Source organism: Pagrus major, chromosome 12, assembly GCF_040436345.1.
Source record: "Pagrus major chromosome 12, Pma_NU_1.0".
Lineage (NCBI taxonomy): Eukaryota > Metazoa > Chordata > Actinopteri > Spariformes > Sparidae > Pagrus > Pagrus major.
This window is the reverse complement of record NC_133226.1, coordinates 2,288,074-2,307,167: the sequence shown is the minus strand read 5'-3', so window position 1 is coordinate 2,307,167 and position 19,094 is coordinate 2,288,074. Positions and strand designations below refer to the sequence as shown.

The following is a 19,094-nucleotide window of genomic DNA, read 5'->3' as shown; positions in this document are numbered from 1 at the left end:
TTACTTTATACCCCTTTTGACCACAATATGCTCAGCAATGGCAGAATGGCGCTGTCCGTATTTCGGCTGGTTGACTCCACAGGAAGTGGATGTATGTAGTGTAACACTATGTTAATATGATTGCTTCGGCTGATATTTAACTTTAACAGCTCTTCTGTAAACTAAGTTCAATAAAATAAGAATCTCAATATCACTATCGCCGTGCTGATCAATGAGAAAAGGGCACGGATTGTGAATCTGAGAGCATTGTTTGCAAATCTGGATTTCCACATCCCGGTTTTTTCCCTACCATGTGACCCTAGAGAGGCTCTATAGATATGGACTAAGTCAATGAGGAAATAAAACAGCGTGTCTGGTTCGAGAGGGAGGAGAGAGAAGCTCAGGGCCCTCATGTGTTCACTGAAATCTGGATTGCTCACATGTTCCACCTGGTGGTTGCTGTTGCACACTGCAGCTAATGCAAAATCAGCTGGATAAAATCAAAGTCCCCCGCTCTTTTACTGCCATGTCGCGGCACCTTAACACCGTGGTAATGGTGTCATCTGAAAGGAGAGACATTTTTAAGAAGCTTCAACAGTACAGTAAGAGTTGACCAAATCCAGTGGAAATCTTCCAGAGGTAGTCTTTTTATTAAAAAAATATATCTCTTTGTGTTTCCTGATAGCATACACAGAAACTTTTAAAAAGGCATGGTTTGTCCACTCTGCCATCACAGTTCCAATATTCCATTATAATCACAAGAATCTATATATCCATTTAAAAAACAAACAGCAACTATGCCAGACAAACTCAAAGTATACTGTACCAAGAGATTATGTCTTTATTGTGCCAGCGGTTTCCTCTTCCTGCTACATCTATCATCATCACTCCACAATATCAAAGCAGTAATACACCCCAAAATGTAAATCTGCTTAAACAGCCATTATCTATCTTGTCCACTCTGCAGCATAAATGTCTGGAAAGCGCATTTATGATGAGTGTCCATATGCACAATCATCCTAACACTAATCCTCCCAATATATTAGGACAGAGAAGCCAGTTGCTGTCAAAATTCTGAAGAATGATGATAACAACCCATCGGTACGTGAGGAAATGCTGCGAGAAGCCAATGTCATGCAGCAGCTGGACAATCCTTATATTGTCCGGATGATTGGTATCTGTGAGGCAGAGAACCTCATGCTGGTCATGGAGCTGGCTGAGCTGGGACCGCTCAACAAGTTCCTGCAGAAAAACAAGTATGTACTTCAACTGGATCCTGAACACTTGTACGTACTGTACATCAGCATGATAAAAATACCTAAAATGCCAGAAACTATCTTTTGGAAAAATGTATTTGACATCTACTTTTAGTTTGGCCCATGTTCTATCTGCTTACATGGATTGGGAGGTGTTTATGACTTATACTGCAATCAGCAACCAGGGGGCAATCAATTATTTGGCTTTACTTACGTGGAGCGGTCATCTCATCCATCTTTATACACAGTCAATGGTCAGCACATATGCCTTACGCCCATAGGTCCTACAGTCCATGCAGGTCAAGTGGATCGGTAACTATAAATGATCTGTCAATGTGTGGTCTTTTTATATGTGATAAACTTGTGACAGACTGATTACCTGCCCATGTTTAATGGAGCCCTCCACAGATTAACAGTAGAGTTAGCAGTGACAGGAACTTCAGTAAGAATTCCAAATTGGGAGAGAATAGGAAAACAATAAGAGATTTGTTTAGAAATTTAAGTTTCATTGTAGTTATAGTTCATCTTAAGATGGTGGAGCAAACATTTAAAGTTTCAAAATTAATTTATATCACTGAGGTTTACAGTTAAACTAGAATAACAGTGACTTCCATAGGTAAAATAACAATTTATCAACAACAGGCAAACAGCCATAAAGAACATCACAGAGCTGGTCCACCAGGTGTCTATGGGGATGAAGTACCTGGAGGAGCATAACTTTGTCCACAGAGACCTTGCTGCCAGGAACGTGCTGTTGGTCACACAGCACTACGCCAAGATCAGTGACTTCGGCCTCTCCAAAGCTGTCGCTGAGGAGCAAAACTACTACAAGGTAACTGCTGACCTTCATGGATACAGTTTATTTGTTATATATATATATATATATATATATATATATATATATATATATATATATATATATATATATGTATATATGTATATATATATGTATATATATATATATATATATATGTATATATATATATATATATATATATATATATATATATATATATATATATATATATATATATTGTTGTGGCATTTCTTGTGAACAGAAGACCGATCACAGGAGAGAGTAGTCTTTCTTTATTCACACTTGCAAGTGGATGCTACAACCATCAACATGCGATGTTTCTGGCTGAAGGCGCAAAACATGTGGGTTTTCTTATATACATGCGCACAACCCAAGCTTACACCCACATCTGGAGTCCATACATCAACACACTTGACAGTAATTATCTTTTGAGGTTCCAAGCCAAGGATGAGACAAGGGGGGTTGGTAACATAAGAAACACAAAAACAGGCATAACTCCTTACCACTGTCCATATTGCCACCAGGATTATGTCCAAAACAACATTTCTGGCATTACAGGTGATGTAAAGAGTCAGTCGCTTAAAGGATGTCCCATGTGCAGTATTTTTCTACTACATAGATCAAGCATGAAGCATCCAGGCACAAGTGTCCAATTGTATTCAAGAATGACATGCTTTAATTTTGGTGGTGAAAGGTCAAGTTCACTCTGACTTCACATCGTTCCAATTCTAGTGAATGAAATATCCATAAATATAGGCTATGGCAAACCTTTTTTAACATTTATTAACTAAATCTGACTATCTGGAATTAAGAATACAGATATCCAGGTCATTTTGACTAGTTGTTAATACATTATCACTAGTCAAAATTATTATTCAAGGTATCTATGATGTCATTTTGACTAGTCAAAACAACAGAGATTTCAAATTGAGTTTTGACTTGTCTACTACTTTGATAAAAGTAGCAGATATTTCAAACTTCATTATAACTATTCTTCCCATTTGATACTGGCCCAGAGAAAAATTTGAACAGTATAAGCAGAAGAAATGCTGGTTCCAGATAAGATAGTAAGAAAATGCCATGAAATAAAAAGAGCTTGTCATCAAGGAATTTGTACCAAATGAGAGCTTCGTTCATGTACACACAACGGTTGTGGTAGAAATGTACTGCATATTGCAAATGTTTTGTCTCCAGAAACACTTGAGGACCTGCAACACAGCTTGGATAGTCTGAGTACACTGATCTCTCGGTTTTGAGTAACAATAACTGGAAATATATGGTTTTCAGCCCATTGAATTAATTAATTCTATTTCTCGCTGACAGCTCCTGTCATACACGGGCTGCAGCATTAAAAACCTTGTTAAAAATACTCAGTGTGCTCTGACATCCCACTACAATGGCTTGCCATCGCAGTACCATTTACAGTATAGTACCATAGACTGTTAAGCTACCCGGTCCCCAGTGTTGCCAGATTGGTCTGATGTTTTCCGATCCAATAATGGTTCAAAGTCTGCCCAAATTAATTTAAAAAAAGCCCAAATATTTTAAAAAGTAAATAACGGAAATGAATTCATAAACAATAGCAACAGTATTGTGGTTCATCACAAGTTTTCAATATGAAATAATAAAATAACGACTTAGGAGGCTACATTGTAAAATGCACCAATAAAACTATTTTCCATTTCTTCCCTCTGCCTTCAAGACAAAGGGACAGCTCAAATTACAACAAATAGGCTTTATCTAACTTGATAAACTGCAACAAGCCCCCCCACACACACACACAAACACACAAAAGGAGGAACAATAAAGAGGAAGCAGGCTACACGCAATCCCATGATATGACATGATTTCAGAAAGCAATACAAATAAACAAGCACAGAGCTTTCTGTTACAATGAAAATACAGATTTGCAAAATCTAAACTGCTGGTTCCACCTCCCACTTGCTGTAGCTTCTTACATCACTACAGATATCTGCAATGTCATTTCACCTAGTCAAAATTCCCATTCAAAATATCTATAATTACATTTTGACTAGACAGAATTAAAGAATGAAACTTCTCTCTTGATTAAATATATCTCTCTGATCAAAATTAATTTCAAGATATTTATAACTTGATAATAGAAATCTACTATTGCTAATTCTAGTTTGAGATATCTACAACATCTTTCTGACTACTCAAAACTTCATTGAAGATAAAAAGGACAACGCAGGTATCTTGAATTGAGAGAAATTAAAGATACCTTGAACAGGAATAATTGATAGGCAGAAATCAATTGTAGTTATCTGAAACTGAACCACAGCAGTCTTAAAGCTAGTAGAGACGGTACTGGTCATAAATGAGACCAATATTCGGCATCGTTGGTCCCAATGATGGCCAGAGATCCTTTAACAGTTTTGCCGGCAGGGGCTCCAGGAGGCGGGTAGTTGATTTTGAGGCTGGGACCAGATTAGACAATGTCTCAAGAGAGATACTTTCAACATTTTTAAGAACTGAGACTCACTGGGAATCAGCATAGGACGTTTTACAAACAAAGTTGCAAAACAAGGTGGCCAGCATGGAGTAGCCACACTTTTCACACTGCCACAACATTCATTGTTACTACTTAGCTTTGTCCAGCTATGACGTTGTTACTTGATATAACTGAACAAACATACTGTATAACTATCTGACATACAGAAAAATGAGTTCCAAGTCCAGTAAAGGTGAGCAAAGGAAGGAAGACATGACAGGCAACATGGACATGATGGTTTTAGCCGCAATGCTAACACAGTGTAAGGCCTAGCTTTCCGCAGAGTTCAACTTAGCGTTTTTAAAACTTGAAGCAAAGCTCAACATGACAACAGATTTTATCTGCAATTGCATGTCAACACGACTAGCAAAAGTGTGCAGGCCTTGGAGACAACACCAATTACTCTGACCTAAGACAGCGCTATGCGAATGACCAAAATCACTGACCTGGAGGGCAAAAGTTAATTCATATCATTGGCCTCCCAGAAGACATCAAGGGTCCTTGCCCAACACCATTTTTTCACCAAGTTTTCTCCGAGTTTTTCCCCATTAAAATGAATGGCGGAATTTCAGAAATCCCACATTTTCACACTTTCTCTCACTTTTTCAAGCACTTTCAAAACTTAACTACTCATTCACGCTTTCAGTTACAAACTAATTTTAAACCTTGAAAAATCATTTTCAAACCGTTCCCACTCCTTTATACATTTACATAGAAATTCCATTCAAACTTTGAAACATTCACAAAGATTAGGACTCTGCCATATCAATTCAGCTTATTCATATCATTCATACTTGTAGCACAGTCACAGTTAAAAAAAATAATATTTTTTTTGAGCCATTATCAGATTTTTACATTGGTGTGTATAGGACAGAATGTTGACAGCCAGAGTGGAGGACTCAGCTGAGAGGAGCTCCAAAAACTTCTAAAAACTTTGACTTCCATTCCCACAATGTTAAGACCACCATGGTCAACTTGTAGAAAAATGTGTGCTGGTTGCACACGTGCCTCTGGCAGACCTACACTTTTGGCTCTTTAAACTGAGTGGAAACATATCTAGGGTTATGCAAACACATCCCCTTTTCTTAACTGCTCCACTAGCCACATTTTTCACACAAAATTCCACAGTTCCATTTAAGTGAGCAGTTACTGTCTTTCAGGGATATGAATAACACATGATAATGTGAGGCTAAAATCACTATTATATTAACTTTCTTAGTCAGTTACAAAGACCAACTTAGTTTCCATCACCATGGCAACCTTTGATTCCAACTGGGGACCTGAGACAGATTTGCCATCGAGTGCATTGAGTTTAACACACAGGTGCACACACGAGCACATGTGTGACTCATTGACTCATTCTCACTGTAAATTCTCTTCATACTCCATCAGCTGCTTCTCGACACAAATTAAAGCCAGCATTGCACACAGCATATAGTATATTTTGAATCCATCATTCTCACCCCACTAGTATGACTCTTTATACCCTTCAGACACGACTTCAAATATGTTAAAGCTAGCAGTTCAGTTTGGCGTCTGCTTTTCAACAAACCTTAAAAAAATTCCACTCATCAGAAAAGAAGAAAGAGAATAACTGACGGAATCCCCTCTGCGTAATCAGGCAGCATGCACTCTGATTCTGTAAAATGACCAACATAATATATAATCACACCTGCTGATGTTTTGTGTGTCCTCTTCCAGGCTAAGGGTCATGGGAAGTGGCCCGTGAAATGGTACGCTCCTGAGTGTATAAACTACTTCAAATTCTCATCCAAAAGTGATGTGTGGAGCTTCGGGGTGCTCATGTGGGAGGCCTTCTCATATGGCCAAAAACCATACAAGGTAAGAACGATCTCTTACCAACCACAGACATGATGACACTTAATTCAATCATTGAGTCATTCACTCAAGTGCAAACTAATGGGGTTTTATTTCCTTGTACAATTTAGAGGTAAAAGCTGCTACATAAAGGCACACCTTACATCAAAACACTTAATGAACATCTTTATATTTGTATTTCACTTATGGTGTGGTTTTATGGCATTTTGTGCTATTGTGTCATTTAGACTACTATTAGTAGAACCCAATCACCAGACAGTATTAGCAATGTATGTTTCTGCAAACCACAGATATGTTAAAACTTTTATATTTGATATGTTGGAACTTTCCATTTCTTTATGTTCAATTTTCAATTTCATGCTGTAACAATACACGCTCATTTTTGTTGCTACTAACACGGCTGGAAAATGTCCTGCGGCTCATAAAAAATATTCAGTGGTTTTGCACTTACCAGGTTTGAATTGCCTTCTCAGACAGTGGCCAGAGACCACTAAAATGGCAGCCATCTCGCCTAGCTGTCTTGCACTACCAGCTCCTCCTCCTTCTGACATGATATACTTGAATATGAATACTTGAACGTATAGTATAAATGTTGATATAATACAAATTTACAGAGTCTGTAGGCTGCAGAAACTTTTTTTTTATTATATTTGTATACAATCTCATCCAGACAGCAATCAAAATATAGAATTATTTTGGAAAAAACAATCCGTCCTCTCTGGCAGCGACAGGGCTGTAAAAACTTTATCCAGTCAATTTTAGCGGCCGAAGATAGTGTATGGATAGCCTATCTGTCTATCAATCTGTCCTTACATGCCCACCCTCCGCGGACTCCACCCATCACTCATTGTGCGTGACTGGAGTCTATTCACCGCACTGCTGGAGTTGTTCACAGGCAAGAATGGCAGAGAAAGTACAGCCACACTTTTCATTACCAGCTGTACCTACAGCAGCTTGTACTGCCAAACAGAGCGAGAAAAGAAAGACTGAACTTGAGAAGGTTACAAACAAAAAGAAGTTGGAGCGCTCAAGTGGTGAATCGAGCTTCAACATTGGAGCAATGTCCCAGTTTATATAACATTTTTTTTAGTGTACCAGCCCTTTATCTTTCTTTACATTTTTCTACAGACTGTGTTTATTGTTATGCACCAAAACACAAATTGAAATGGTGAAAAACTACTTGGCAAAAAATGTGATTCTGATTAGGGCACTTGTGTCCAAGTCACATGCCTGGTCAATATACTGTACAAACACAAATAGTTGTAGTTGGTGTTTATCAGAAAAAAAAACACCAGTAATGTTCTACTTTAGATGCTGACCTGCTCATGTGCAATCCTCTGAGCTTGAAGATCTTCTACTCGACATATGAACATCTGCTCCTTGACCTGTCGCCCTCCCACGTCCACGGCCTCTTCCTTCACTTCATCGGACACTGCTGGTTGCCCTCCTGTCGTCCTCTCTGATGTGATGATATGCTTCACTCTGACATGTCTTCGTCATTAGAGTCAACGATGCTCTCATCGTCTAACATGCAAAACATCGTATCATCATGAGTCCAATGCAATATTCATGTTCGTCTGTGAATCACAGAGGGAAACAAAATAAACGTGTAGCAGGCCCACCACTAATCTTGATGTTTTAGTGTTGCCATTTCTAATGTTACCATAGCCAGCTGTTGCTAGCTAACCAGCAATAAGTTACATCATCAAAATACACTTTCAAAACAATGTCTGAATGCTAACAAAGCTAGCTGGACAGCTATCAGTAATAGCAATTATAGCAATAATATTAGGTATTTACAGTGTACGTTCATGGTTTGGGGGGAGTGGCTTTGGAGAGAGGCCTGAGTGCAGGGGGTGGAGTTTACTGGCTGGATACTTTCAAAATCTAACCTGGGCTTGACGGTTTTTCCAACTTACCGACCCCAACTTTAAAGGTTTATATAATGAGCAGCCTGATAGCCTTTCTCAAAAACTGACAAAAAAAACCAAACCCACAACATACAGTATAAGAAAACTTCCAGAGAAACTATTTGATATCAGTTCAACCATTTTTCCTTTCAGAGGTACTCAGTAATAGCTTCCTGATATATGTATCACTGTCTACAGGGAATGAAAGGAAATGATGTCATGCAGATGATTGAAGGTGGACAGCGTATGGATGCCCCAATGAACTGTCCACTAGAGATGTATGACCTCATGAGAACCTGCTGGACATACAAGTAAGTGACAAGTTGTCTCTAAGTCATTACAAGGTTGGATCATCAACAGACTGTCTTATACTAGATAGTAGGGGTGTGACGTGCCACGTGTTATCGCAATATTAAAATGTAACAATATTTCTCGTTGAGGTGAAAAGCTGTCTCGCGATATCAGTACATAACAGAGGCAGAGCAGCTGCCAGCATGATGGACTCTGACACTGAACCGATATAATATTACGTCCTTACATTGAACTCAAAATTAGCATAGAAGATGCCCCCGCCACTTTTAAATTGTTTGTATGGTAGCATTTTGAGGACTGGTAAATAAAGGGTGACGGACTGACAGACGAGACATGAACAATATGTAAGCACTGAAAGAAAATAGTGTTGTACACTGTGGCTAACAGGAGCACTATGCAAAGACACCCACAGAACCACCACAGCTCTCTACTAAAGTTAACCATGGCTGTGAAGAAAACACTGAAAGGTCAGACAATGCTGACAAATGCTTGGGAAATGGTAAATGTTGTACTTCAGACTCGCCTATTTTCAAGTCCCACACAGGGGCAAACATAGCCGAAGTTATCCAAGCAGCTGTCACTGACTGGGAGCTTAAACGGGCAAACCATGGCATCGCTATTGTGACTGACAATGCGTGTAATAGCCCAGAATATCTTAGACTAGGCATTGTAGTTGTATCAAGCTCTTAGCTCTGTATCATGCTTGAAGAAATTTTTTTCAGTCTCTGTTTGTACTTTAAGTGTTGAGAGTACTACTTTGATTATTGTTTGCACTTAAAAAAATAAGTCAAAGAAAAACTTGTTATTTATTTTTGTTTATTTATACTGTTTTATTTTTTACTTTTTATTTGTGGAAAGGAGTTCACAGCTTCAATTAGAAGTTAGAAGGTCACGCATAGTTCATGCACACTTATCAGGTCTGAAGAGACTCATGAGAAATCAGACAGGAGAAAAGCCACTCAGTTGAGTTTGTGGCAAAACCTTTTACATTGCTTACCTATTGTTTGTGTCTTTTACTTTATATGATAATTCATACTGTCAGAAAGTAGAAATTAAGTGACATTCATTACAAGATGATTACAAGTGTTGTGCTTTATGCAACCTTAATAGAGAATTTGGGTCAAACTTGGCTATCAATAATAATAAATGATTAACAAGGATAATTATTAATTATGATAAATAATAAGATCCAATTTACATTAGATCACCTCAAGGGCACCACCCTCGAAGAAGGACCAATTCACCAAATCTGTCACCCTGACCAATGTTAGCTCAAAGCTGGGACTCTTGGCAGTCTTTGCACCTAGGTGTGAGTTCAATTCAGAGTCCATTTTGAAATCAATGAATGACTTCATCTGTGGGTTCCAACACTAGTTAAAACATTTCAAAATGGACCTGCTTTGTTTAGCATTTTTTGACTTTAGATTGAATAAAAGACTATTTTTCCAGTCACTTATTTTCGTCATTTGAAGTTTTCTTAAAAATAGTGTTAAAATGTTGTCTCTTCTCGTTCTCGTGAACCCAATATTGAGCTGAGTGTATCATCACACCCCTACTGCATAGGAATAATAAGGGTAGTGCATGTTAGGATACCCCATTTCTAATTACTGCTGGTGGTTTTCATGTCTTACAGGGCAGCTGAAAGGCCTGGATTTTCTGTTGTTGAGCCAAGACTACGGGATTACTATTACGACATTTCACAGTGATTCTTCACATTGATGTTATGACACATCAACTATTGGTTGATGAGAAAATTGCATTTAATCATGTATGAATGACTGGAGATGGTTATGATTATAAATGCTGTTGTAATATCTGGACTTAGTATTATTCAAACTTTTAAACATATGAACAAACAATTAAGTTACAGCTAACAAACTACACAACTGATTTGTTTAGTAGATGTCTTTTATACTGCAAGTGCATTATATGTGTTATAGCTCCACGATTGCAATGTCATTATAGCTAAACCAAAGATTCTTGAATGTTTTGTTTCAGTATAATGGGCTGATAGGACTGTTTTCAGTCATAAAGGTCCTGGGGTTATCAGTAGTAAGCGTTTCTGTAGCCTACTCACATATGAATAAATTTGGTCACTGTAACAAATAATTAATGGTAAAACATGTCAGTATTATGCAATTTATGGACAAAGTTAGTTTCCAGAACATCTGCTGATATTTTAAACAAGAGTAAAGTTACTTCAACAAAGGAGGCCTTGTTAATGTTTCAAGCTTTCGGGTTACCAGGAAACAGCCCTATTAAGCTTGTTGTTCTGGGAAACTGCTTTACCAGCAGGTGGCAGCAGAGTCTTTACAATTTTGCCCGAGTGCTTTCTGTGACATGGCTTGAATTCTAGATATTTTTCCCAGCTTGATGCAATTTACCAAAAACAATGGTTTTCCCAGAGTGAAGTGAAAGTTTACTATCAGATATTATATTGTAGTTTAATGTCCACATACAGAAAATGCTTTCCGGTATCAATATTCTTCCTGGTGTGGTTGGTTGAATACAGAAAACAGATTTCAGTTTAGAGGGACCTTTTAACCTGACTGTGATGGCTATATATGTCCTGAATATTCTTAGGAATAATAATGTGATCTCAGACAGTTGAATTGAAATTGGCCTATTGTTTAATGTTTGTCGAATTTGTCCGATAGACTGATTCATTCAACTGAGTCTCTGAGAATTCAGGCTGGAATATTGTTCACACCACAGACTTCATTGTCTGTTAAAAGTAAGGGAGCCAGGTTGAATTCCATGTAGGTAATAATAAATACTAATAATACATTCTTTAACTTGATTATTAATGCAGTACTGATGCTGGAGGCAATATCATTTTCCTACTGTTTATCAGCTAGCACAGAAGACCAAAACAATTTTGCCACGCAAAAAGTGACATAGTTCATAGTTTTGATGTTACTGTTACTGCATGTTTTATTCTGAACATCACGTTCTGCTTGTAGGGCAGACAACGTTTATCATTTGTTAAAGAGCTGTTGGGTCAACATGTCTGTATTTGTGCTGTGTATTATAATGAAAAAAGCTAAAAATTTGAACAGGTAGATTGTTTTGTTAACGTGTTAGGTACCATTTCAATAATGAGAGACTGGTATGAAGTAAAGAAAATGTTTTTTACGACGGATAACATGTGGTAATGAGTCTTGTCAGAAAGTCATGTGCACTGGAGGCACAGCAACACTGTCCCCCCCTCTCCGCAACTTGCAATGCAGAGAGGGGGGGACAGTTTTGCTGCGGCTCTGATGCGCCTCCGGAGAGGCGAGCCGGCGTCTGTGTGAATGGAAAAGCCGGAGCACGGATCAGGGGTGTGTCTATCTGATGGTGTTCACAGTCTGACAGCTAAACAGATCCTTCACTCATCAACTAAAAGAGAAATGACCCGCAAAGCAACGTTACAGGACCAAACAACAGTAATGTGGTAACTGGTAGTGTCTTTGGCAACTTATATGAGGAAAGAAATACCCCAGTTATACGTGGAGAAGTGTCTGTCATCCTGTCTGCCCTCCTGTCTGTCCTACCGACTCTTCTTCACATTTCAAAACAGCGTCTGTCCCCGTCAACAAAATTTAACTCACCATGTGTTTGTTTCCTTCCAATATTGTGTTGTTGTAGTTACTGTCTTGAAAAAATCACCACAACGGTCAGCCCTCCACCGAGACTTCAGTGAACTTTACCCCAGAAAACAGCATCCCTCCCCGAGAGTGATGGAGCCAGACCGGGTCCGCTGTTTACTGATGGCGATTGTGTAATTATGTCATTTAGAGAAAAAAACACAACTTTGTCACTTTCCAGGATGTTTGGTGGGTCAGGATCTCAATCACAACACATTATAACAGCATCCATATGATTATAAACAGTCAGCGGGTACATGTTTAGATTAACAGGAGGACACCGGGGAAACACAAAAAAACAAAAAAACACACAGATCTCAACGTCATGACGTGTACTGTCAGGCCTCTTTTGGATCCGCAGCGCTGGAGTCCTGTATGAATTGACACACTGGTGCGGCTTTACGCCGGAGCTGCGTGGTTCAGTGTGAACAAACAAAGGTGGAGAAATGGCGAACCTCTGCTGCGGAGATAATGCTCTGTGTGAAAAGGGCTTCAGACTTTTAGGGAGATTTTGTGATTTAAGGGGTGTCTGCAAGTGACAGCTCGTCAATAGGGCGCCACCCCACCTGTGTCACATGAAGAAGAATCATATAGACCTTCGTGGATTAAGACTTTATATTTTCAAATGAGCAACCTAAATATATAGAGTTCGTGAGTAAAGATTAAAAATGTTTTACTGGAATCAATGAAATCTCCTTGCACAGCCGCAGGTAGTCAGGTGCTGGTAGGCAGCAGGAACGTGTGTAATAAGCTTGACAAACAAATCCTCCGCACACTGACATAGACTTTACTATAGTAATTTATTAAAGGGAACAACGCGTTTCGCGTTCAGCATCATCAGGTTCACCTTAGGTCTGACCTGAGCATTCACAGGTGTGTTTAAATGCTTGCTGGTCACATGACCAATTTCATTTATTTATTTATTTATTTTTTCTAAGCAAGACTCAAACAGTAAACACATCACAGTATACAAAAACAATACAATTACATCAATCATGAAGTTGAAAAATATGTATCAACCATGGTATAAAGTTAAAAACTTCAAAATTTCAATGCATGAATATTTCCTTGTTTTGTGTATTATTGTTTGCTCATATGTAAGTAGATTTTGCTATAATATTGTAGTTTTTAACTTTATACCATGGTTAATACATATTTTTTGGCCATAGCCGATAGCTTTGGCCGTAGCTCCTTGTTATAAGTTGTACATGCGCACTTCAGTTGCTGTAATACAAGCGATAGGAGCTTGTTGGACACTGACTTTCACCGCCCCAAGGCCGTGCTAAAGCGAGCAAAAAAGGAGTTGACGTAGGAGCAGATGATGTAGAAGTTCAGCACAGAGCAGACAGGAAGTCAGACACCAGAACACCCGGTTAATTTTCATAATAAAACACTACATGTTGACGCCAGCACAAAAATCTCAAAAAAGAGACAAATCCAAGCACTTCTTCTAATCCTTCGGTTGGGAAGACTAACCTGTTTGTTGTTGTGTTTATAACACATACGTATAACTCCAGTCGCAATTGGATCTGTAAATATCGCGGGAACTCCTCGGTCTCGCAACTCCAGCTGTCCGGCAGTGCTGCGCTCTGCTGCACTCAACCAGGTGAAAGAGCTCGGACCTGACCAGCCAGACATCGAAATAAAACAACAAGTGCAAGACAGAGGAAGACAGTACATCCCGCCTTTTTCATGAGACTGGTTTGCTTGTGGCTAACTGCATGCAGTGAGGTCAGTGCTTTATTTTGCTTCCCTGCCTCCGTTTTCAAACAGCCGGAACCGAACCAGCGTGGATGTCAGGTATGACCGCTTTAAAGTGTTGCCACCTAGAAATATGTGTACTTGGAAAAAAAAGAATAGATCAGACCTTTTACTGAGTAACATAATTTTATTTCTAATTTGTACATTATTTAGCAATTATCTTTGGTCAATACAGTTTTTATTAATATTAGTGCTTATACAAAAGAATGTATTTCTGTTTTGAGCAACATAATACGTCATCAGTGTGCGTGCTGCTGTGATGTCATTGATTACGGCTGAGATTGTATTGTTGTTATGCATGTGTGAGCACCGGCGAGAGTCTGAAAACACGAACATAAAAAAGTGCAGCGCCGGAGAGAATAAAGTTGCCAAACTGAAGACGGCGTCCTGTCTGCTTTAAGGCTGCAACATAAAATTGGTGTCTCCACCCTGTTGAGTTTGTCTTTTTCCACGACGGAGGAGCAGCTTATGATGACAAGCAGTAATCAACGTGGCCACTAGCCGTGCATGCTAACGCCGCAAGACCGCATCGTGCTGAGAAGACGGTGAAGGTAAATAAGAAGAAAAAGTGTGCTATCATGACCAGTCAACCAAAACTATCACCTGTTTGGGACAGTGTCCTGGAGGAGATAGAAGAAAAGTTGCCTTCACTGTCGGCACTGCAGTCAAATGATGTCTGTACAGCACTAAGTTTGACTGTGGGCGACAGAAACAATACGCAATAAAAATGATACAAAATTGGTCTACAATAGAGATTTTAATTCTATTGCACTATCACGATAATGCATGTTGATGACGCAACCTACCCGCGAAATTTAGAGCCACGAGCTGCAACCGGCTGCAACACATCATCACCATCTTGAGTAAACATGGCTGAAAGTGAAACGAAGGAGCTGGTGAAAAAGACAGGTGCAACATCCATTATTTGGACGTGGTTCGGATTTAAGCTGTCTGACGAGCAGCAGCAAACTATATTCTGTAGAGTGTGTGGGGCAACAGTTGCGGCTAAGAAAGGTAACACGACTAATCTGTTCAACCACCTCAAAACGAAACATGTCACTGAATACCAGCATTGCCAGGCAATGAAGTCAACCCCAAGATCCAGTCTGAAGAACGCAGAAAAAACAGGAACTGATCCAGACCTCCATCCAACAGTCATTTTCAAAAGGTACTCCTTACAGTAGGAAGAGCCTGCGATGGATTGAAATTACCAGGGCCATAATTGTTTACTTGTGTAAGGACATGGTCCCTTTTCAAACGGTAGAGAGACGTGGCTTTAAAGCCATGATCAGAGCTATTGGTCCACGATACGAGGTGCCAAGCCGCAAATACTTTACAGAAACAGAGATGCCAAAATTGTATGCCGAGCTCCGTGAAAAGGTTTAAAAGGAGCTGTATAACTTGAAACACTTTGCCACTACAACGGACCTGTGGTTGAGCTGTACCATGGAGCCTTTCATCAGCCACTATACAAGGAATGATTGGAATCTTGGCAGCAGGTGTTTGCAGACGTCATACTTCCATGCTGAACATATGGCCGAGGAGATAGCATAAGGACTCAAGGAAGCGCTTGAGAGAGAGATATATATGAAAATTATAGATGAAATTAACTTATAATATCTTACAAATTTGTCAACAGAAAAAAGTGTGAAAGACCCCCGAATTGACCATGCTGTTGCCGTATGCAAGAAGATTGTGAGTGCCTTCTCACACTCTTGGAAAAGATGGGATCCTCAGGAGAGAGACAGTGTCCAGAAATCAACTGGTTGTTCCTGAGTCACTGAAGCCCCTAATTTACAAACACATGCATGAGGAGATGGGACACTTGGGAGCAGATTGGATGGTTGTCCTTGCCAGAGAACACTTTTTCTGGCCTAAGATGAGGCAAGAAATAGAGCACTATGTGACTAGAGTGTGTTGGATAAAACCTAACAGAGTAACTAGAACACCCATTCAGAGTATTGAGACCTCTGCACCATTTGAGATCTCAATTGACTATGTACACTTAGAGAAAAGCAGGGGAGGGGAAGAATATATACTTGTGATAGTGGACCACTTCACCAAATATGCTCAGGCATACGCAACCAAAGACAAATCTGGGAAGACTGCAGCCAGAAAACACTTTGATGACTTCATCATGCGCTTTGGATGTTCCTCAAAGATACACCATGACCAAGGAAGAGAGTTTGAAAATAAACTCTTTCACAAGCTCCAGAGCTACTGTGGGATCCACCATTCACGCACTTCCCCATACCATCCTCAAGCCAATCCTGCAGAACGCTTTAATAGGACTCTGCTGGGTATGCTGCGCACACTTGAAGAGACTCAGAAATCAAACTGGAAAGAGCATCTCAACAAGGTGGTCCATGCATACAACTCGACTGCACACGAGTCAACAGGATCTCCCCCTTTTTTCCTTCTCTTCGGTCATGAGCCAACCCTGCCAGTTGACTTAATGTTTCCAAAAAAAGAGCAAAGGGGAAGCCAATCACATACCAGCTATGCAGAGAAGTGGAGAGACGCTATGCAGGACAGATGAACTACAACAAGCGCACATGGAGCTCCACACTTGAGCCCGGTGACAATGTCCTGGTAAGGAACCTGATGCCCAGAGGAGGGCCCGGAAAGCTGCGTAGTTACTGGGAGGATATGATTTATGTGGTCAGAGGAAGAACTCCTACCGTGTCCACACCTGGTCACAACTCCCAATCTGAAAGAGGGAAACAACAGGACTAAAGCAAAGAGAACAGCCAGAACAAGTCAAGAACCTAAATGTAATACTTACCCGACAGATACAGACAGTTCCAATGAAAATGAGTATCATGTGTGGACAAGAGCAAAACAAGCAGGTCCTCCCCTCAATGCAGACGCAGAGGAATTTCATCCCAGGACTGAGGCACAGGGAGAGGAACCTGAGGAAGTACTCATGCCTGACCCTGAGAAGGAGCAAGTAGAGGAGAGACACTTCATAGAGGAACAAGCTGGAGATCCGGCTGCCGAGTCAGAATCTGAGGATGATCAAAGGGACGTTGCAACAGGAAGGGAGAGACCTTCAAGACTCTGACAGCCCAGGCGTATTTACACATATGACCATCTAGGTCAGCCGACCTACCAACTGCTAGAGACCTGCAGTATCAGTGAGGGAAGGTCCCCAGCCATCAGCCATGACTCTTCCACCAGATCATCATTCATGTATCCTTTTCATGTTAATGGATAGTGTAACAGAGAAAAAACAAAAAGTGACTGAAAATGTTAAGTTTAAAGAAGGCTAGTTGATATTATGGCCTATGTTTAATATAATTCATAGTCTATGTTGATATAGTAGGGTTAACACAAATACAAGAAACAGATTATCTGAGCATTTATTTGAAAATAAATATGCACAGAGGTAGGTTACTTACTAAGCATAGTGAATGTTTGAGTGATAATAGAATGCACATAATATCAAGTAAAAGTGTGTGTATCAGTGACAGACGGACTGGATACATGGCATGGAAGAAGTGTTGAAACATGATGTGGGGTGTATGAGGTAATTTCCTTGTCACTTTTTGAAGATTGGGGGGCCCACCAATACTTCTATGGACTATTCACAATTCAATACTAATGGACTGTGGTCATGTATTGTTGCCATGGAATGAAGATGGATAACAAGGACACTTAAGAGAAAATTGTAACCTAATCTTGTAAAATGTAATCTGTGGGTAACCCACCTGTTAACTGACATTATGCAAAATGTTCTATTTTGTGATGTACAGTATGTTGGTAGTTATTGTCACAAACAGAGAAAATGTTGAGGCAACATTTTATTTTAGTGGGGGAGGGTGTTGCGACCTAGAAATATGTGTACTTGAAAAAAAGAATAGATCAGACCTTTTACTGAGTAACATAATTCTATTTCTAATTTGTACATTATTTAGCAATTATCTTTGGTCAATACAGTTTTTATTTATAGTAGTGCTCATACAAAAGAATGTATTTCTGTTTTGAGCAACATGATACGTCATCAGCGTGCGTGCGGCTGTGACGTCAGTGACTACGGCCGAGACTGTATTGTTGTTGTCCTGTCCTGTCTGCTTTAAGGGTGCAACAAAAGCACTTTGCAGAAAAAGTGAAAACCATGAACAAGCAATGTTTGGCCAAGTAAATATTGCTGCTCAGCTTGATGAAGGTTACAGGATAGGGATCCGAAGACACAACGAGGGGGATGAGAAAACCAGGCACATCTTACACAACTGTGTAAAGTTCTGTGGTGCGTTTGAGTGTTGTACCCTTGAACAGGGGGAATAGTGGTGAGAGAGAAATGAAAGGAGGAGAAATTTCTTCTCTGACGCCTGGGTAATTTTGAGGGATGTTCGACGAGAGGTTTCCACTACAGCTCAGGGATGGTCCTCCAGCCAAGCATCCCAGCTGTGCCTCCAAATGTTGTACACTTGAACAGGGGGAATAGTGGTGAGAGAGAAATGAGGAGAACTACACGCAGCTCTTGCATTCACTCATCTGTATTAATTTCTCAAGTAACACAAACAGGACTTATTTATGTCCAACAAGGAGCACTTTCAACACCTTCAGTATCGGGACCACAGATACCTTTTCAAACATGTGTTTTTAACTTCTCTTAAAATATTTAACTACTATTGTTAATAAAGTTATTACATGAGCGATGACATGAAATGTGTTTTTAACAATATAGTCCCTTCAATAACAAAATAAACACTCACATGACCTCACCCTGCATGGCCATAATGAAAGTGAACTCTCAGAAGATCCTGTTTTCAGAAGACTGGTGGATTTTGTAGCATCACTAGATGCAGCAGTACAAGAACATCTGCAGAGTGCGGCTGTGTTTAAAGGAACATCTCAGACGGTACAGAATGAACTCCTTGAAGAAATCAGGAGTGCTGACTTTGTGTCCATTTAGGGTGATGAAATGATGGTCATTTTTTTGTGAATTTATACCTCTACAGTGTGCGACGGCTGATTCGATCGCCACAATGCTTCTGGATAGGTCCAGCTCCTTTCTCCCTGATGACCAGAAGAACAAGCTCATTTTTCAGACGTATGATTATGCAAGTGGCATGA

General features: G+C 39.7%; 1 protein-coding gene across 2 annotated transcripts in view; it reads left to right on the top strand.

The window, feature by feature from the left end:
- The window catches only part of syk (spleen tyrosine kinase), a 45,690-nt gene extending 34,060 nt beyond the window's left edge, over positions 1–11,630 (top strand). For both annotated transcript variants that reach the window (XM_073478666.1, XM_073478667.1), the window contains 5 exons: positions 1,026–1,235; positions 1,878–2,067; positions 6,266–6,406; positions 8,512–8,624; positions 10,259–11,630. In XM_073478666.1, coding sequence (XP_073334767.1) covers positions 1,026–1,235; positions 1,878–2,067; positions 6,266–6,406; positions 8,512–8,624; positions 10,259–10,331 — 727 coding nt within the window. In that variant the 3' untranslated portion in view covers positions 10,332–11,630. The remainder of the gene's footprint in view (positions 1–1,025; positions 1,236–1,877; positions 2,068–6,265; positions 6,407–8,511; positions 8,625–10,258) is intronic.
- Positions 11,631–19,094: the final 7,464 nt, after the last annotated feature.